Consider the following 21,691-nt stretch of genomic DNA (forward strand, 5'->3'; position numbering starts at 1 on the left):
CAGCTCAAGTTATGATCCCTGCTCTGTTTTAGGAGACAATGCCGCCTCCTTCCCACACTGCCTTCTCAGGACACCATCTCCCATTTGTAGGATTTACTTACACCAGCAGCTGGTAAGATATTACTGTAAAACTCATGCTAAAGATACAGGTTCAAATCCAGCATGAATGGTGTTGCAGTCCTGTCCCCTCTCTGTTTAACCCTCCTGGTGTTTTCCAGTCAGTTTGACTCGCATTTGATTTTCAAACTGCTTGAGACTCTATTTATTTTAATACTTATCAACACATAGATGTGTTTTGGAAAGCCTTTACAAGCCTTTTGGTTTCCTTGGAGCTTGCCAAAAATCAACGCTTTGAAAAACTGAAAAGCTGTACCCAGTTTTTTAACACAGGATGGTTAAAACAAAAAGCAGTCTGATGAGTCTCTGTTGTGATCATTTGACCCTCTGTTCTCCTGTAGTACTCTGTCAGACCGCGGTTGCCTGCGGGAGTCTGCGGCACCTGCACAAATGGATGTGTCCGTGCAGCGCGGCCTGGAGGACAGTCTGGCTACTGAGGCCTACGAACGGAGGATCCGCCGTCTGGAGCAGGAGAAGCTCGAGCTCAGTCGCAAACTACAAGGTGTGTGTCTTGTCTTGTGGCCTTTCAGGTTATTTTCTGTAGAAACAATCCCACAAAGCTAGCTCTCTGCCTGTCTGATAGCTGAAATATCTTCTGGTCTTCAGAGTCTACAAAAACGGTTCAGGCTCTGCAATACTCCAGCGTGGACGGACCTGCTTCCTCCAACAGAGAAGTTGAGATCCGTGGACTAAAGGAGGAGTTAGAAATGCTAAGGAAACAGATCGCAGGTAATCTCAAACACTAGACATCAACATACATCACACAAATGTCTCATGTAACCTGACATTAGTTTTGACCAAGATTTTTATTTTTTTACCTCTCTCACGGTCTTCTGCCTTATATTTTTGTCTCTCTTCTCCCCTTTCAGATACAGGACAGGTGGAACAGCGGTTAGAACAGGCCAGTTCTGCCCGCAGAGATCTGGAGGACTCCTCCAAACAGATCCGATCTCTGGAGAAACAGCTCAAGAGCATGAAGCAGGAGAGAGATGACCTGCAGAAGGTACAACTTTAACTGCAGCTCCACATAAGCATTGCCTCTCATTAGCAAAGTGCCTTGCTGCAGAGATTTGTTTGACAGTGCTGGACAATTAATCAAAAGCCAAAATCGTGATATGGCTTAGTGTGGTTAACAAATGGCAATTGCTGCAATTTAATTAAATAAATACATGTGCTCTGCTTGTTTTAAACTAAACCCAAGCTTTGTATTGAGAATATATATATATATATATATAGAGCCATACATATTATTATTGTAATTTTATAGTATGTAAATGATCAGATGTGCTAAAACACTAGTCACATTTAAATTTAAACTTAAAACTCATCTGTTTAGCTGTGCTTTTATTGAATGAGCACTGTGCAATGTTCGAACTGATTGCATTATTTTCATTTTAATTAAGTACATTTTTTTAAATTTTAAAATTGCTTGTTTTATTTTTGTTATTATTTTTCTTCATAATTATTTTACTTTCTTTTATGTAAAGCACTTTGAATTACCATTGTGTACGAAATGTGCTATATAAATAATCTTGCCTTGCCTTAAATTAATTATTAAAATACTATTTTTATTAAATATTTTTCATCATTTTTACAGTAACACATTACAATATTAAGATTTCTTATGTTTTGTTTAGTAATTTTTATACTTGTTTTAACTACTATTACTACCAATATACAAGTAATTATTATTGTTATAATTATGAAAAAAAAAACATATATTATTATTTTTACTAAGAGTACCGTTACGTCTGTTGGCTTGCATTATTAAACAACATCAACTGCAATATAATAAAAGACTCAAATGTTCAATAAATGAGTAGATTGATAGCAATAATCACATGTTGGTATGTGTAAAGTGTGTTAATAAATTCTTACAATTTAATAAAAAAAAGCATTGTTATGATAATGTATAAATAATGAATCATTTAAATGTAATTATTTTAATTAATAAATTGCTTATATATTATTTTGGATATGTTTGTCTGCAGGGTCTGCAGGAGTCCTCAGAGAAGCTGAAGACTCAAGGGAAGGAGCTGAAGGAGGCGGACAGCCAGAGGAAAATGGCCATGCAGAAGTTTGCAGAGGTGAGTGAGAAGGTGACGGAGCTGCGGTCACACAAGCAACGGCTCTCCCGACAGCTCCGGGACAAAGAAGAGGAGATGGATTCCCTCAGTCAGAAGGTGGAGGCGCTGCGGCTAGAAGTGCGCAAAGCTGAGCGTGCCAAGAAAGAGGTTAGTGTGGAGGAGAGCGGCTGATCACAGGAGTCTGTTCATTAAATGTGTGTAAACTGTGAATGTGTGTGTAGATGGAGGCCCAGGCTGAAGAGTGGTCTGCTGAGACTCAGAAAGAGAAGAAGCTGAGGGAACGCAGTGAGCAGTACAGCAGACAGCTGGAAGAGGAGCTGGAGGGAATGAAGGTTTGTGTACCCAAACACACATTTTCTCTCTAAATACTGTTAAGGGGGTGTTAGGAACAGTGCAACATCTCAAGCATGGAACATTTACATAGGAGTACAGTGTGACGACTTTTGGCTTGCTTTTATTAAATGGCAATTAATGCAACTTAATAAAGGACTCAAATGATGAAGAACATAATAATCACATAATAATCACAGGTCAGGTGAAAGTATGTAAAATTATAATGAATAAATGATTTAAATTATTTTCATTAATTAGTTGATATTTATTTTTAATATATTATTATATCATTATTTAAACTCAAGCGTTTTTATTAATTGTTTTCTTAAATTTAATTCAGTATTTATTCAGCAATTATTTAAATACATTATTTTATTGTAGTTTATAAATGATTTTAATATATGTATATAAATAAACCGTTATTAATTAGTTATTGATAATTTTTTAATACATTATTAAAATTAATATATTAAATTTTGTAGTTTTATTAATTATAATTCATCGTTTTATTAAAATTCATAAATTATTCACCTTTAATATTATGTTTTTATTCGTTATTTGTTTTCCTACATTACTTTTTATTATAGTTCAAATACATTATATTTACATTTATTTAATTATTATAACGTGAGAAGGTTTATATTCAATTATTCCATTCACAAAACAGTCATCGCATTTTATACATTCATAACTTGAAATGATCTCTATACAGGTCGCTTATAGTCTCCTTATCTTTTCTTTCTCGGTGTGGTGGAGCAGCAGAAGCAGGTGGGCCGTCCTCCAAGCGTTGGGTCATCTGAGCAGCACCAGGAGCTCAGTAAATTACGAGCAGACCTGGAGAACAAGACCACGTTCTATGAGGAAGAGCTGTCACGCAGAGAACAACAACATACCAACGAACTGAAGAACCTGAAGAAGGAGCTGCGGGAGTCAGAGGGACAGCAGCTCACCTTAAAGAAAGAAATCATGATGCTCAAAGACAAGCTGGAGAAGACCCGTCGAGAGAGGTACTGTTCTGTAGCCGTTTTAAAACACAACCATGTGTTATTTGACTTGATAATACTAAGGCTCAGAGAGCTTGGAAAGTCGTCATGTAAAACTAAATTGTAGAGGAACCTTGACTAACATTGTAAGTGGACTTTAGGGGAAGAAATAAAAATACAGTGTAAAATATGTTCCATAAAGTAAGCTATGGAGTTTGGCTTGTGTTAGTATGATGGCAGTGTGTGTTGGATGCTGAGTGCAGTGACCCTGATGTTCAATAAATCATGTCACTCTCACAGTCAGAGCGATCGAGAGGAATTTGAGAGCGATTACAAACAGGAGTACGTGAGAGAGCGAGTGCTGCTGTCGGAGGAGAACAAGAAACTCTCCAGCGAACTTGACAAGGTGAGCATTCACACACTCCTAGGACTTTCATGATATCTTTAAGTCAACATGAAATTCAGCAGTTCATTTACTTAATGCACTGATGCAGGTTGTTTCAAAGAAAAATATATTCGTAATCGTTTTTAAAATTAAATGAATTTGCTTTTCCATTGATGTCGCTGAGGCACCACAGGCAACTGGATAAAGTAAACCAAAAGCCAAATATCTCTTTAGGTATTTCTGTAGGAAACTCATATAGAGCGCTGCAGGGGTGACATGTTTTTGTTGGCCAGCCTCGAAGTTTGCATCCCCCTGGTTCCCTCAACAAAATAACAACTGGCGTTTGGATTATTACAGAAAATACACCCTGTGATGAGGAAAAGTTTGATTTTTGCATGTTCTGTTCATAAATGAACACAGCTTGTATGGATTTAGAAGGCAAAGTACAGTTAGCAGAAGTTAAACTACACAACAAGCTCTGTAGTCCCATTTAGCCACGTAAGCAACAGCTTTTTCAAGACTAGAAAATCGTATTGATGTATTTCATCGAAGAATACATCCTGAAAATATTACGAGTTTGTATTCAGGCATTTAACCTAGAGCCCATTTATAAAACTCTTCAACTTTTCTGGGTTTTAAAACGTATTGCTATCACACTCTTTTCTTTATTCTGATATAACACCCTCTTGTTCTCCAATTATTTCCAGTAAATAAAATCAAGTCTTATTCCTGAACATTTTTGGTTTCAGTCGTCACATTATAAAAGTGAAATAAATGGGTTGAAAACTGCATTTCACTTGTGTTTTACTCATATCACTAAATATTAAACCAGCTGAATTGTATTGTCATCATATGTCTTCTCGAATTACAGTCGACAAATTTTCATGTATTTGTCATCCTATTCCTATATTCTTTAAGATTATTCCAGACATACCATAGTTATAAATTAAGCTTTTAGTATTCAAACTATCTTAGCTACTGCACATACAACAGTGGATATTGCAAAACTGTACTTCCATTTTGTGGTGCACCGGTATTTTTAGGCTTGAATACTTGACCTTACTGTGGCTCCAGGATGCTGTGTAAACCACCCCACACATCGGCCCACGATCCTGAAAGCACAATCTCCATCTCTCGTATTACTGAAGTCTGAAATCACAGATTCCACAATGCTTTTGATGTGGTCATTACACTGAAGATGACAGGAGGCTTCGCTTCTTAGCGGTCTGAGTTGATGCTCTTTGTTAAAACCATGAATTAATTCTGGGGATCGTTTCTGGGCGCTTCAAACAGAGTGTAAAGCACACAGAGTGGTTGAAAGAGAGTCTTGTGTGTGTGTAGCAGTTCGTAACTGCTCTCAGCGAGCCTGACGACAAGGCTAGTCTTTATATGAATCTGTTAAGCTGAAGATATGGTCCACCATGCCAGTGTTTTACTTGTGAAGTCAGTCAGCCACAACCCCCACAACGTCACCAGATCTTGCTTAAGATAGAGAGTGCATCTAATGCTGCGTTTCCACCAAAATTACCCGGAACATTTGTACAAGGAACTTTTTTCCCCAGGAACTATTTTCCCACCAGACCTGCTGCTCTCTGCGTTTCCACCGTGGTGTAAAGAACCGGGAAGATTAGGCAAATAGACTGGTGACGTAGGTCTGCGCGTGTTTCTCAATACAAAGTATGCTGATTTTGGATGTGCATCCTCGGTAGATCAGACTTTGTGCATTCGACTCGGGAGTGTGATGTCCGCGACGACATCAGAGATATTTGTATATATACAGCCATTACAATGAAACAAAATATTATATAAATTTGCCTTTTTTATTTTAATTTTAACATATAGATAAAATGAATACAGACCAAATATGACCTGTTAGATTTACCCAACACTTAGTTATATTTAATGTTTAACCACTAAAGAGACATCAGAGCCAGCGGCACAGATCAGAAGGTCTAGCCGAGTTGAGGCTGCTTCTCGGCGGATAGATGATCACTGAGCTCCCGCTGATCGCGTGGAGCTCACGTCTCTGAGATCGGCGAAACACATTTTTAAATAGGCGCTGTCTTTATAAATAAACCACAGATTTGAGTTTTAAACAACTACATTCTCGCCTTAAATACTTTTAAAATTACATCTCATGACACAATAACAGTAATATTTTTAAAATGTTGATCCGAATAAATGGTGGTTGAACTCAACCAATGCTGCGTGAACTCAACCAATCAGGATGTTTAGCGCCCAAACCCCGCCCCCGAAAGTTCCGGAACTTTGAAAAAGTACCACCTTGCCAGCAGGGACTTTCTGAGGGGCATTTTTTTACCCAGAACTTTATTTAGTTCCTGGTTCCTGCGGTGAAACACACCGAGTACCAGGCCAAAGTCCCTAGTTCCTGGGTAAAGTTCCTGCGGTGGAAACGCGACTAAAATCAGATTGACTAGATGCATGTACTAGCAGACGTGTTTACTACAGAGTCCACCAAGCCATTGCAGATGGAGAGGGTCATGCTTATTCCTGAGCGTTTGGTGGTGTAGGGGTGGAAATGTGGAGGGTATTACAGAGACACGGGTGGCTTTGCTTGGTGGTCCATCCAGCGGGCTCTAATGAGAGCCACTCGCTGTCTCTCTGGTCTGTATAATTGCATCTTGCACCTCAAATTGCTGTATTGATTTTCTGACATGGTAATGGACCTGTTTTCAGGCTTGTTCTGCGGGAGTAAAAGCCTTAAATGAGGATTATTTTCCATTCACTGAAATAAAATGTGCAACTGGGTTAGAGAAGTGCTAAACTACATTTTCAAAATCACTTGGTGTTCATAAGAAAGCTCTGTATAATCTTATTCATTCATGTGTTTAAAAACATGTATTAGGGCTGCACGATGTGTCGTTTAAGCATCGATATCGCGATGTACAAATCCACGATAGTCACATCGCAGGATGTGCGATGTAGGCTGTTATGGAATGATATTGCGGACTTTATTCAAAAGGCATTGCAAATTGTATTTGCAATTGCGTTTTCAATTTGTGGACGCATAAAATGTGACATAATCCAAACGCAAATCGCGCATTACCGTTTTCATTTTCGATTAAGTGAACGCACAGTGTCTGCCAAATTTAAAATGGAAATGCAAAGTCCGTTTGCAATTGTGTTTCCCATATCTTAGGAGCTATGAGCCTGTCATATTTAAATAGCAATATTAATTACCACATTTGCCTTTTCACTCTCTCTGCACTGTGCATGTAAACTGCCAAAACTCAAATGGAATCGCAATACCTTTTGCATTTGAATTTCCAACGTCTACACGGAAACCTGTCAATCAAGTGACAGGGGTGGGGCCGTTTTATTGGGCGTGTTTGCATTGGGAAGTGACGATCGTACTAAAATGTAATATGTTTTTACTAGGGTAAATATGAGTTAAAGATAGTGTTTATAATTGAGCCACAGTAGCCACAAATGTACAGTTGTCTTAGACGAATTCTCCTTGATTCAGCAGTTGCACGATGTACAGCCGAGAGTCCTGTCTTGAATCTAGAGATCTAGTACTATTTCAGTGTAGCTTGGTAGCTCAGTGGTTAGTGACTGTCATCTCTCACGGCATACTGTCTTTTAGCGCGTGTTCGAAACCCGGGCAGACGGTTTTGTTTATCCTACTAACTTCAGCCGCTGATTTCGGACTTGCATCCTCAGTAGTTCAGACTTTGTGCATTCGACTCGGGAGTGTGATGTCTGCGAGGACGCAGGTCCGGTAATTCTTGACTACTGCAATTTTCCTCACTGTATGATCGCCCATTTGGTGGCTGAAGTTAGTAGGATAAACAAAAAAATAAAGAACGTCTGTGTCGGCCCGGGTTTCGAACACGCGCTAAAAGACTGTATGCCGCGAGAGATAACAGTCACTAACCACTGAGCTACCAAGCTACACTGAAGTAGCACCAGATCTCTAGGTTCAAGACAGGACTCTCTGCTGTACATCGTGCAGCTGCTGAATCAAGGAGAATTCGTCTAAGACAACTGTACATTTGTGGCTACTGTGGCTTAATTATAAACACTATCGTTAACTCATATTTACCCTAGTAAAAACATATTACATTTTAGTACGATCGTCACTTCCCAATGCAAACACGCCCAATAAAACGGCCCCACCCCTGTCACTTGATTGACAGGTTTCCGTGTAGACGTTGGAAATTCAAATGCAAAAGGTATTGCGATTCCATTTGAGTTTTGGCAGTTTACATGCACAGTGCAGAGAGAGTGAAAAGGCAAATGTGGTAATTAATATTGCTATTTAAATAGGACAGGCTCATAGCTCTTAAGATATGGGAAACACAATTGCAAACGGACTTTGCATTTCCATTTTAAATTTGGCAGACACTGTCCATTCACTTAATCGAAAATGAAAACGGTAATGCGCGATTTGCATTTGCGTTTGGATTATGTCACATTTTATGCGTCCACAAATTGAAAACGCAATTGCAAATACAATTTGCAATGCCTTTTGAATAAAGTCCGCAATATCATTCCATAGGCTGTCGTAGTTGATCTGTTATTCATTAACTGTACGGGCCAGCTGCTCCCCGGCCCTTGACGAATGTGATTCGCAGATTAATTGCACAGCTTAACCATCATAGAGTTACAGTTTTTTCATTGACAGGACTGAAAAACACATGCAAGTTTAACAGGGCAGAGAGAGAGAGAGCGCGAGAGAGACACACAGAGAGAGAGAGCGCGCGAGAGAGACAGACAGAGAGAGAGAGAGAGCGCGCGAGAGAGAGACAGAGAGAGAGAAAGCGCGCGAGCGAGACAGAGAGAGAGCGTGCGCGAGAGAGACAGAGAGAGAGAGAGAGCGTGCGCGAGAGAGACAGAGAGAGAGAGAGACAGAGAGAGAGAGAGAGCGCGCGCGAGAGAGACTGAGAGAGAGAGAGCCGTCTTCAAACAACACAAGCGCTGTCTTGCTCTCTCTCCCTCCCGCATATTAATCAATTGATGCGATGGTGTCGATGTTTAAATCATTTATAATGAGAATGTAAGTGTGCTCACCTCATTTTTGTTTGTAAGAAAAAATATCGCAATATATATTGCAGAAAAATACAATATCGCAATGTCATTTTTTTCCCAATATCGTGCAGCCCTAACATGTATTATTATTTGGGGTCAGGAAGATTTTTGTTTTATGTTCAACTAGGCTTCATTTATTTCATCAAAACACAAAGTAAATACAGTAATATTGAGAAAAGTTATTGCAATTTAAACTGCATTTTTATATTTTAATATATTTTGAAATTACATTTATGATGCAAAGCTGAATTTTCAGCATCATTACTTCACTCTTCAGTGTCACATGATCCTTCAGAAATCATGCTAATGTGCTGATTTACTGCTCAAAAATATTTCTTATTATCAGTGTTGCTTAATATTTTTGTGGAAACTGGACACATTTGATCAGGATTCTTTGATGAGTAGAATCCTGATGTTTTTTTTGTATGCGTGTAGATGATGTCTTCGTTTGAGAAGTTGAGCTGCAGTCACAAACAACTGGAGGAGGAGATGAGAGAACTGACTGATAAGAAAGAGAGTGTGGCCCACTGGGAGGCCCAGATCACAGAAATCATTCAATGGTGAGAAACACGCACACATGTTTGTTTCTTTGAAAAGTGGAGACATCCCATAGGCGTAATGGTTTTTATACTGTACAAACTGTATATTATATGGCCCTACACCAACCCTACACTTAACCCTAACCCTCACAGGAATCTTTTTGCATTTTTACTTTCTCAAAAAAAAACTCATTTTGTATGATTTATAAGCGTTTTGAAAACTGGGGACATGGGTTATGTCCTCATACGTCACCCTCTCCTTGTAATACCTGTGTCATACCCATGTCATTATACAGAGTTGTGTCCTGATATGTCACAAAAACATGCACACACACACACACACACACACACTATTACCTTGTTGTTCATGCTCATGTCTAAAAGTTGAATCGGCTTTCTTAGACTATGATCTTTTATTATAGATAGATTGAGAGAGAAAAAATTTTTTTTAGGCATTGTAAGTGTAGGTGTTTTTTTTTTTTTTTTTTTTTTTTTTTTCAGTGGCTGAAAATTCTAAAATATAATGATTATTTCCCAAATAGTGGTAAGATAATGTTCGTTATGGTCTCTACTATTGCAAATAAATTGTAATTGCGCTTATGCTCCTTTGGCACTAAGCCCTTGGTATTTGTGTAGCCGTGGATCCATCTAGTGGTGATGCTTTGTAAGTGCAGTTCTGTGCATCTGTGTTTCATTCTCAGGGTGAGTGATGAGAAAGATGCTCGAGGTTATCTGCAGGCTTTGGCCTCTAAGATGACAGAAGAACTGGAAAGCCTGAGGAATGCCAGTCTGGGTGCACGTGCTACTGTAAGAGTCCTTTTACAGCGAAACTTTGATCTTGACTTAAATTCGTGCTTAGTTCAAGAAATTAGAGTAATCTTGGTATGGATGGCTCCAAGTCTTGCTTAACATTGTGAGACAGTGGGTGTTTAATTCAGTTTTCTTTTGTTTTTCCAGGATATGCCATGGAAGGTGAGACGTTTGGCTAAGCTGGACATGTCTGCGCGTCTGGAGTTGCAGTCTGCACTGGATGCCGAGATTAGAGCCAAACAAACCATCCAGGATGAGCTCAACAAAGTCAAGGCATCGTATATGGCCACAGACTGGTAAAACAGGCATCTCTCCTTTAAAGCTCCCGATACATTACATTTGAATTTAATTGAAAGCATGAGAAATGAAAAGTATGCATTCAAATATCTGTTCTCTCTTTAATTATTGAAGTCAGCATGAAATGAAAATTCACCCTATGTATTCTAGATGCATGTTGTTGATATTACTGCAAATATTCATTTATGCAATATATATATATATATATATATACACACACATATACATATATATATATATATATATATATATACACACACATATACATATATATATATATATATATATATATATATACACACATATATATATTTACTACTTCTTGCCCCCACAAACTTGCATTATTACAGTAAAATGTAAGCTTGGTAACTTTTTTTCAGACTATGTGATGTTGATTCAGTTTTGAGATGTCGACATTGCACTCAAAAATGGTGGCAAATGAATGCAAGCCTAGGTTTTTTTTATGTTTCGATGATCTGGTACACTCAGATCAGTGTCACAATACAGAAGAAAATACCTGTCTATGCCTCTATTTCATCGTGGCTTTAATAATTCAGTAAAATGTTAATTGACGTTAAAGCCAACACTGATGAGCTAAAAATGGCCATATGTTGGCCTATTAATCAGGTTATGTTCATCATACTTTTTTTTTTCTGCACAGCAAGCTGGAGGAGTTGGAGAAGAAGAACCAGGATCTACAGGCAGAGATCCAGAGGCTGAAACAGGAAACTGAGAATCTGTGCAAGTCTAAGGGTAAAAAAAACGAACATTTAAAATTGGGCAAAATTTCAGTATTGTTTAGACTGTTTATGCATGTATGTGACATCCAAGTCTTGTTTTGCTTTTCAGGGGTTAAGCACCAAGACTCCCAGAATTCCTTCCTGGCATTCCTCAATGCTCCGACCTCGGCCCTGGATCAGTTTGATGTAGGTATTTAAAACACTTACATGTGGCTTTAGTTTAGGATCACAGCCGAAGCGATCATCATTTATTACTTTGTAATATTAATAGGTAAAAATGGTTGTACTGATATTTCGGTTTCCTTTCATATTCTCTATAAATGGTTTAGTGTGGATTAAATTGAAATATAACTGTCTGAAACACATTCTCAATTATTACTTCTGGGCTTTTGAGACAAGTCATTTTAAATGCTAGCGAGTGTGCGTGTGTGTATGAATCGTGTTCTCTATCTTCATATATTGTTTGCTCTCTTTTTATTTCTTTCTCTCCTCCTATCTGTCTGTTTTTGTCTGATGAAGCACTCCACTGCCTGTGGGCTGGCCGGAAAAGGCAGACGTGTAAGCTCTTTTTGTTGTGTTTGGAGCAGTGGTTCATCTCAACACTGATTTGATTGCGTCTGTGGTCTGTTACTGCATGGCATAAGCTACATATCCACATTTCCCAGAGGGTCTTTCAAGTGCACATGCTTGTTTGTCACGTCCAAAGTCCGTTTTACCTCAGTTTGTCTTCATCATGCTCATTTGGACTACAAACTGACACTTTCTGTGGCTAATACATATGCAGTATTTTGTTTTATTCATCTTGGGTTACCAGTGGAGGTTTTATTCCATACCACAACCGATGACTCAACTTCTAACTCACTTCAAAACTTGTGAAGCTTGCTGTGAAACAGACATGTTGCCATTGTGTTCAGCAGTTTTCCATTCTGATTATTTATGCTTTGCTTTGCTGTCAGGTGTTATTGACATGGTGTTTGGGCCCTGGTAATGATTTTTAAATCTCTGTCTTGTCTCTAATGTGCATGATGTGTTTTTCAAACCTGTTGTGTTACATTTAGCAGGCATGTATTGGGTCTTCCATCTGCTGCTCATGGTTCATGACACGGTTGGATCGGTTCTCTAAACATTTCCTTTCTCCAACCTTCTCAATAGATCGACTCTATCGACAACTTCAGCCTGTCCAACACACCTTCCCGAGAAGAAGATGGACGGTCCCAGGTCACGTCCCACTCTCACTCACCGTCATCCACCAGCGATATGGAGTCTCAAGAGGTGACTTCTTAATTTCTGAACCACTAAACAATGCTAAAACTCTGTTTTGATGTATTTGTGGTTGTATATTCCACTGCCGCTTTGGATGAAACGTAACACTTTGCTTCTGTGCATTCTGTGATTACCTCATCCACCATAAATGCATCGGATGCCACCTTACAACCAAGCCAAAATCATGCCTATGATGCCTTATAAGGCTGTCTAAATAGGCAGATCAGTAGGTTTTAAAACAGAGCTTCATTCAAAAGAAAAGAGACAATGCAGATGCTACTTTAATGTTTCTATTAGGATGGTATCATGTTGTGAATAATATCTGACTGTTTTTCCAGCAGGTAGATCTGCCACAACGGGGTGCACAAACTCCCACGCGGTCAGGATACAGTAACTCTAGTCACAGCACACCTAAAGTAATTCATTCACTAATATATTTTGCTTGTACACTCCTAAAAATAAACATTATAAGAATCTGAAAACTAGAGAACCTTTTGTGCATTGGAAAGTTTCTATGAATGTTAAAGTTTCTTTGTGATATACCATCGATGCTAAAAAAGAAAAGAACATTTGTTTTTAAGAGTCTACTTTCATTTCATATCAGCCAGATCTTATATTCTGTGATTTGCTGTAATTTATAATGTACTAAATTGCTCTTTTTAGCCTAAAGCCCATCAGTTTGTGGTGAAGACCTTCAGTTCGCCCACTAAATGTAACCAGTGTACGTCTCTAATGGTGGGACTTATCCGACAGGGCTGTACGTGTGAAGGTGAGGGGTCAGCTGAAGTTGTCATGGATATGGTAAATAGTCGAAAGGTTGACATTCACCTTGTTCTCTTTCTTCTACAGTCTGTAACTTCTCCTGTCATGTGACGTGTGCGGACAAAGCTCCCGCCGTGTGTCCGATTCCTCCGGATCAAACCAAAGGACCTCTGGGTATCGACCCCCAGAAGGGCATCGGCACAGCTTATGAGGGCCATGTCAGGGTTAGAAGCTTTAGTTCAAATTCCCATGAAAGATTTGTGATCAAAACGAACAATTAACAGATTGTTAATGAATTAATTCATTTCTTTCAGGTGCCCAAACCATTAGGTGTGAAGAAGGGATGGCAGAGGGCCATCGCTGTGGTCTGTGACTTCAAACTCTTCTTATACGATCTCCCAGAGGGCAAAGCTGCTCAGCCTGGTGTCATGGTGAACCAGGTCATTGATATGAGGTCAGCGAGGGCTTCAAAACAAACATCCGAACCTGTGTTTGATTCTGTTTATTGCGTTTGCATGACTTTGCGTGCGTTTAATTTGTTTGCATGACATCTAAATCGCTCTTTTGGTTTCAGAGATGAGGAGTTTTCTGTTAGCTCAGTTTTGGCATCAGATGTCATTCATGCGAACAGGAAAGACATTCCCTGTATTTTTAGGGTGAGGATTTTTTTTGTTGTTGTTGTCGTTTAACCAAAACTTTATATTGATACCATTAGTTTTGTATTGTAACTTAAAAATAATTGTTGTCCTCCTCTTCCTCTCCTGCAGGTGACTGCATCACAACTCTCTTCATCCAGCAATAAGAAATGCTCCTTCTTGATCCTGGCTGACAGCGATCAGGAAAGAACCAAGTGGGTCGGCCTCCTGAACGAGCTGCACCGTCTCTTGAAGAAGAGCAAACTGAAAGAACGCTTTGTTTACGCCCCTAAAGAAGCGTATGACAGTACCTTGCCTCTCATCAAAACCACACAGTCTGCTGCTATTATAGGTACAATCAACCTCATGTACCACTAATCTTGGTTTTATAATGTTAGTCAAGGTTTTCAGTCATAGTAAAGAATTCCATATGTAATTGCAGATATATGTATATATATAAATATTCGTAACATTATTGAACACGTATAGACAAGGGTGCACATAAGTTTTTCAGTCTGTTTCTCATGAGAGCACCTGGAGTTTTGGTTTGGTACTTTAATGGGTTTGACCCATTAAATATAACTATAAAAAATAAGTAATAATAGTTATAATTGTGTTATTTCACATTTTAAAATAAAATAATAAATGAATGATAATGCAACTATATTTTAAAATAAAATGTTAATATATAATGAAATGAGTATTAAATAAAAATACAATTATTTGTATTTTTAATTATTAAATTTTTATATGAATGTTCAACATTTTCAAACCTGAAGTCAGCATGCTGTTATTTTGGTGTGTTGCCAGCAAGTAAGTATATGCACTGTCGGTTTTAGTGCTGCAGAGCGAGGCGTGTCAGTGAATGTCACCGCATTGCATTTTGCTCTGAAACTGGTAGTGCATAACCTAGATTTATGCTTTCAGTTTGAATGGAAATCTTATAAAGTATTACAGTTAGTCAATCTAAAACAGTGATTGTGCATTAACATCAAATTTTCGTGTGTGTGTATATATATATATATATATATATATATATATAATATGTATGTGTGTTTGTGTGTGTGTGTATGTGTGTGTTCTATAACGTAATTAATAAAAATAATAATAATATATAAAGGTAGTTTGAATAGTTTTTAATAACATGATATATTTTAATACATTGAATGTTTGTGCTTCAAAAGATCAAGAAAAACCCTCTTTATTAAAAACACTATTTAGGAATTAGTCTGCGCTAGACAAGCTCAATGCAGCCTAGCTCTATCAAACTTTTCTTTCGGTTTATTTTAACTGCATTTTTATTTATCTGCAGATCATGAGAGGATAGCCCTGGGCAATGAGGAAGGATTGTACGTTATTCACGTTACCAAAGATGGTAAGTGTAACTAAAAGCTTTATCTGTGTTTACTATACTTATCAGCTGCGTTTAGACTGTGTATATTTAAGCATTCTTTGATGTTAATACCAAGCCTCTTATTGTTTATATATTCCTGTTCACAGATATTATCAAGGTAGGAGACAATAAGAAGGTCCGTCAGATTGAGCTGATCCCATCAGAACAGTTGATCGCTGTGATATCGGGCCGAAATGGCCATGTGCGTCTCTACCCAATGGCAGCCCTGGATGACCGTGAGGCCGATTTTCACAAGATAGCAGAGACCAAAGGCTGCCAAACTCTGGTTTCTGGCACGATCAGACAAGGATCTCTCACATACCTCTTTGTGTATATGAAAAAACCTGACAAGGTGATGATCTACGAGCTCAACAAGAGCAAAACACATCATCGGAAGCTGCGGGATATCCTCGTCCCGGGATCCGTGCAGTGGATGGGGCTCCAGGGTGACAAGCTCTGCGTGGGCTTCCAGTCCGGGTTCCTGCGCTATAATCTTCAAGGGGATGGAACTCCTACTAGCCTCCTCCACCCTGATGATCACACCCTGGCCTTCATCCAGCAGCTGAGACTGGACGCTCTCTGCGCAGTGGAGATCTCCAGTAAAGAGCTGCTCTTGTGCTTCAGCAGTATCGGTGTGTATGTGGACTGTCAGGGCAGACGGTCACGACAGCAGGAACTGATGTGGACGGCTGCGCCCACCGCATGTCGTGAGTGACCATCCCCATTTCTGTACAGATTAATATGCCTTGTTCACTTTTTTTATTATTATTTTTTTATTAGTTTTGATATTTATACACAGGAGAGAAAAAAATTATGTATAAACTAAAAATAAAAAAACAACGATGTACACAGTAATTAGATTAATTATGTTCATAATAATAAGAGTAAATAAATTAAACACAAAAAAGAGAGGAGAAAAAGAGAGAGAGAGAGAGAGAGGCTTGAGAATGAAATTTGCACTTGAAATTATGGTTTACATTTCCAACATCAAACTGGAAGTACATGGCAAGCCTAAACAATTTTAATACTATGCTCTGCCATATTTTTTTCTTAGAATTTAATTTCAGTTAATTTCCAAAGGTAGTATTGCTACTTGGCAATTGGTAATATAATATAAATAAATATCTAATATAATGTTTAAAAAAAAAAAAAAAAAAAATATATATATATATATATATATATATATATATATATATATATATATAGAGAGAGAGAGAGAGAGAGAGAGTAATATAGTATGATATGATCAATAAATAAAAAAATATATATTCTGTCATCGAAGATCATTTTGTTAAATTGCATTAATAATATAATATTATTTAATATTTAGATATATTTTAAAATATATTATTGAAATATGTATAGACATATGATGTATAATAGTTATAATAATAATTAATCAATTCATTCATTCATTTAAAAAATAGTCTGTCACCATAGGTAATATTGTAGAATTGGTTTTAGTATAATATAATAAACACCTTAAGTATATTATTGATATTTTTAGAGTCTATATGTAATATATTATGTAATAATACATAATAATAAAGAAAGCGTATCAGCCAATACTGCTAGATTTTGTTAATATAATATTTAAATATATATTGTCAAATATAATGTATTGTGGATATATGTATAGTATAATATATATTTAAAATATAATGTTTAATAGGATATCTCGTGAAAATATTAATTTAGAAATTCTATGTACTCCAGCTGAAAATGTGCATTGTTGTAATTGCTTGTTCATAGTTTATAATAGTCACCAATTGTTTGGTTGTGGATGTTGTGGCCATACTTTGCACGAAATGTCCTGGGACGTAGGAATTCTGTGGACAAGATTGCTTAATAGTTAGTGATGTTTGTGAAGATGACCGTTTCTCACACTTAGGATTAGTGATTTTAACATAACTGAACATTTGTAAGTGTTTCCTGTGACTCTTGTCTTGCAGGTTATAATGCACCTTATCTGTCAGTGTATAGTGAGAATGCAGTGGATGTATTCGACGTCAACACTATGGAGTGGATTCAGACGATGCCTTTGAAAAAGGTCCTATTTTCATTTTTCTTTATATATACAAAACCACATAATAAGAAAGACTTCTCATCTCTGTGAAATAAAATATGTGTTGAAGCAGGTGGTAATTTAGAGTATAGTGTGTTAATGAGTTGTGTGTTGCTTGCGTTGCAGGTTCATCCTCTGAACGCTGATGGCTCTCTAAACCTGCTGGGGCTGGAGACCGTACGGCTCATCTACTTCAAAAACAAGACAGCAGGTGAGACGCTTCCTCCTCCTGCTCCTCTGGATTCTGAATATTTATGCCCCATGTTTATATGCCTATTCAGCAGGAAAGAAAAGATAAGAAAAATGAAAAGTTGTTTCAGAGAAAAACAGCAAATGCATTTTGAATAAAATTATGAACACCCCAAAAATGCTGTAAATTTTGATTTCATATTGTTGTTGCAATGTAAATAATTGGCATCAGCGCATGCATATGTGATTTAACAGAGTTGTACATCTTAATGGATGCTTGTTGTTGAGTTTTATACTGTATAATGTGTTGTGAAATGTGTGTGATGCTTTGTGTTCTGTGTAATGATGTGCAGAGGGAGATGAACTGGTGGTGCCAGAGACATCTGATAACAGCCGCAAACAGATGGTGCGCAGTATGACGAGCAAACGCCGCTTTTCGTTCCGTGTGCCGGAGGAGGAGAGAGTTCTGCAGAGGAGGTGATGTTCAAGCCTAGCAACACTAACCATCATGACCTCCAAAGGAAACTAATGAGCCTTTTTTACAATTATTAATTTGCACCACTTTAAACTCTGGGAAAAGTTGAATGTTCATACTAATCATAAGTTATTTAATGTTTAATGTGGTTAATGTTCTTATTTGCATTTTTACAAAGCAGACTGAACAGTATATCAAAATAAAATAAAACTGAATTTACGATTTACATACATAAAGGCCGGGATTAATTTAATTTGACAATGGCATTAAAGGGATAGTTCACCCAAAAATGATAATCACCCAATGATTTACTCACTTTCAAGCCATCCTATATGTGTATATTATTGTCTTCTTTCAAATAAATAGAGTCGGAGTTATATTTAAAAATGAAATCTTCCAAGCTTTATAATGTCAGTGAATGGGTGTTGAGATTTTGAAGCAAAATAAAGTGCATCCATCATAAAAAATGCTCCACATGGCTCCGAGGGTTAATTAAGGCCTTCTGAAGTATATATATATATATATATATATAAAATCAATATTTAAAACTATATGAACTGTAATTTCTAGCTTCCACTAACTTAACGCAAACCTCAAGTGGAAAAGGTTTTCACCCAATTATTTCAGGTTTTTCCCAAGTATTGCTAAAAAAAAAAAATCTTCACAGTAAATGTTTTTTTTTTCAGCATTTCTTTTTATAATTTTCATTTTGTATGCCGATGCACTCCCCAACAAAATCACCCTAACTCTAAAATGAATAATTAATTCTAAATATAGCTATTCGAGTAATCTGTTGAAAATTCCTGTATTTCTTCTATTGGAAGTATATTTCACAGGATATCGTTATGAAGTCAGTAACAAGTTGTGAAAAATGTTGTCATATAAGTATGTTCTGGCTGTTTAAAAAACCTGTAAACTAGAAAAGTAACTAATTTAGTTAAACGATTAATTACATGCGACAAAACACCAAAAGTTTCTTTGAAAATCACATAAGAGTTTAATGAGGTGAACATTGAGACAGTTTGATAACCCACGCTTCAGCAACATGTGGAAAGCCCTTCAGGAATTCAGGTTTCATGTTGGCAATTAAAAAAAATAGAAATCTTGAGACGGTGCTTTGGGTCTCACTTCATTGTTTGTGCTCTTTAGGGAGATGATGAGAGACCCAGAAATGAGGAATAAGTTGATTTCAAACCCAACGAACTTCAACCATGTGGTTCATATGGGCCCGGGAGACGGGATCCAGATCCTGAAAGATCTGCCAATGGTAGGAGCAGCTAACAGCAAGAGGAACGTCACCTCTCATATTCTTCTCCCGCTTCTCTACGCCTCCATCCATCTGTTTCTAAGAGCTGTGTTAATGAGCATGAGCCATCTTTCGTTAATCATTTCCACTGTTATTATTTAAGTTTTATAGATGAGCTTGATTAATAGATAACACAAACCACATTTGACTTTATGTTGCTCAAGCAAACTATTTAATACAATTTTATTTCCTTCCGAATATCCAAAATGCATGATGTATGTTGCTTTCGAGTTGTCTTTTACACAACCTCACCAATTCCTCTTTCTTAAGCCATTATTAAGCAGAAAACTGTTGCATGCATCTGTATTTTTTCTTTCTTTTTCCTCCATTTCTCTCTCTTTATCTGCTCCTCCTGGGTTTCTTCTGTAGCCTGGTTCTCCTCTCCCCTCTCCTCGTCTGCGCCTCATCTCCACCCCTACAAGCTTTGAGCATGTCTATCACATGACTGTCACCTCTGCTGACAACTTCCTGTCCCAGGACTCCTCCCCTCTGTCCTCACACTCCCTGTCCCTCAGCTCCGCCCCTGGGACCCCTGCTTCCATCTGTTCTCTGGTAGGACCAGAAAGACATATACAGACACACTCCATCTGTTCTCTGAAGAGGATGAATTTATGCACACATGCATTAGCTCACTTTCATATTGCTCAAACTTATCTATCTATGTTTCCGATTATCTGCCAGCATCACAGTTATATGAAATTTTCTCATTTTACAATCTGTCTGGTTCTTGCATGCTTAATCATCCCTCCCTTTATAATTTTTTTTAGCAGTATTATAAAAAATATTGATTCTTTTTTTTTAAATGACAAATTAATTTAAATAAAAAATATTGTCTTTAGTTAATACATACAAATATTAATACCATGTATATTGTTAATATATAAATATTAGTATATATTCATATTTATATTAAATAAATATTTATAATTAATATTAAATAAGCAATATAAATATAAAACTCGAGTTTATTATTTAATGGGGTTTTGTAAATGGGAACGAACGATTGTGTATTCTGCATGTTTTATATATAAAATTCAAAAACTACGTGAGAAAATGACTACTTTTCCCCCTCTCTATATAATGAAAGATCATGTATAGTGACAATGGTACATTTTTACCCCTGCTTTGTGAATTTTTTATTTATTGTTTTATTTCAGTAATATGTAATATAAGAGAGACTGTGTTTGTGTTGTTCAGAATATGCGCCCTCAGGAGAGCCGTGGTGTCCTGGGAGCATCCGTCAGTATCCCCTCCATCAGCAAGGCCAGGCCTGAACCGGGACGATCTATGAGTGCCAGCAGCGGCCTTGGCACACGTGAGTATTGAAATGTCTATTCATAGACAGTGATACAGGGATAAGAATGAGTATTGCTGAAGAAAAAAAAAGTACGAAAAAAACATCAAAATATACGTTTATCAAGAGGAAAAAAAAAAAAAAAAAATTAGAGAGAGTGGCTGGTTTCTCCCTAAAAGGGTACGTTTTTAATATATTTCGAAAGTAAATATGCATGGTCAGACAGGTCTTTTTGTTGTTAAGGGGCGTTTGTGTATGTAATGTAGAACAGCCAATGAAGAACTGACAACTAAACTAAATTCTGTTACATTTTCTTTTGAAATTTCAAACATTTGAATTTTCAGGCTATATTTAGAATTTTCAAATTGTCTCTTGAACCTCCAAATGTATTTTTTGAAAGTTCAAACTTTAAAACATTCTTTTTGAATTTTCAAACACTTTTTTGAACTTTGGAAAGTTCTTTTGAACGTTCAAACTTGGGCAGGTTTTCATATTGAATAAGTCGATGTCTTAAAAGTCTGTTGATGGCTGTCCCATATCCCAGGCTCCTCCTCTCAAAATGGCAGTGCACTGAGACGGGACCTTTCTGTTGGTAGCTATAGTTCCACCAAACAGCAGATGACGTCTGATGGCTCGCTCTCATCCGGAGGGGGCATTGACGCCCCCTTATCCCATTTAGACAGAGAGGTCAGTACCAGCAACGATTGTCAGTGCCTGCTTTTCCAGATGACTTTGTTTCTAAAAGTATTTTTGGCTTAGGTTTAGTTATTTTTTTTAAATACCTAAAAATAAAAAAAAAACAGATTTGTTTATTGCTAAAAATAAGGTTCTCTGTGGATAAAGAATTCTTTAGTCATCTGTAAAGGTTTTGGTCCATTACGAATGACGAGTCTAATGGGATTTCAAAAGGTGTATTTGCCCCTTTATAGTGTTCTTTTTGTAAATGTTGATTTAACATGTTCATTC

At 37.3% G+C, this 21,691-nt stretch overlaps 1 protein-coding gene across 5 annotated transcripts in view; it reads left to right on the top strand.

The window, feature by feature from the left end:
* The window catches only part of LOC132111323 (serine/threonine-protein kinase MRCK alpha-like), a 61,485-nt gene that overhangs the window by 35,656 nt on the left and 4,138 nt on the right, over positions 1-21,691 (top strand). The window contains exons 9-38 of one of the 5 annotated variants that reach the window (XM_059518519.1): positions 33-112; positions 459-619; positions 724-846; positions 987-1,120; positions 2,109-2,351; positions 2,426-2,536; positions 3,297-3,544; positions 3,821-3,926; positions 9,393-9,517; positions 10,198-10,303; positions 10,454-10,602; positions 11,265-11,356; positions 11,453-11,529; positions 11,863-11,901; positions 12,496-12,615; positions 12,945-13,022; positions 13,270-13,375; positions 13,456-13,592; positions 13,683-13,822; positions 13,943-14,024; positions 14,136-14,355; positions 15,316-15,378; positions 15,504-16,103; positions 17,349-17,446; positions 17,588-17,672; positions 18,004-18,127; positions 19,275-19,392; positions 19,801-19,983; positions 20,629-20,746; positions 21,270-21,412. In XM_059518519.1, the coding sequence (XP_059374502.1) occupies positions 33-112; positions 459-619; positions 724-846; positions 987-1,120; positions 2,109-2,351; positions 2,426-2,536; positions 3,297-3,544; positions 3,821-3,926; positions 9,393-9,517; positions 10,198-10,303; positions 10,454-10,602; positions 11,265-11,356; positions 11,453-11,529; positions 11,863-11,901; positions 12,496-12,615; positions 12,945-13,022; positions 13,270-13,375; positions 13,456-13,592; positions 13,683-13,822; positions 13,943-14,024; positions 14,136-14,355; positions 15,316-15,378; positions 15,504-16,103; positions 17,349-17,446; positions 17,588-17,672; positions 18,004-18,127; positions 19,275-19,392; positions 19,801-19,983; positions 20,629-20,746; positions 21,270-21,412 (4,209 nt within the window). The remainder of the gene's footprint in view (positions 1-32; positions 113-458; positions 620-723; positions 847-986; positions 1,121-2,108; positions 2,352-2,425; positions 2,537-3,296; positions 3,545-3,820; positions 3,927-9,392; positions 9,518-10,197; positions 10,304-10,453; positions 10,603-11,264; positions 11,357-11,452; positions 11,530-11,862; positions 11,902-12,495; positions 12,616-12,944; positions 13,023-13,269; positions 13,376-13,455; positions 13,593-13,682; positions 13,823-13,942; positions 14,025-14,135; positions 14,356-15,315; positions 15,379-15,503; positions 16,104-17,348; positions 17,447-17,587; positions 17,673-18,003; positions 18,128-19,274; positions 19,393-19,800; positions 19,984-20,628; positions 20,747-21,269; positions 21,413-21,691) is intronic. The other 4 variants (XM_059518520.1, XM_059518521.1, XM_059518522.1 and 1 more) reach the window with 4 other exon arrangements.

Source organism: Carassius carassius, chromosome 31, assembly GCF_963082965.1.
Source record: "Carassius carassius chromosome 31, fCarCar2.1, whole genome shotgun sequence".
NCBI classification, from domain to species: domain Eukaryota; kingdom Metazoa; phylum Chordata; class Actinopteri; order Cypriniformes; family Cyprinidae; genus Carassius; species Carassius carassius.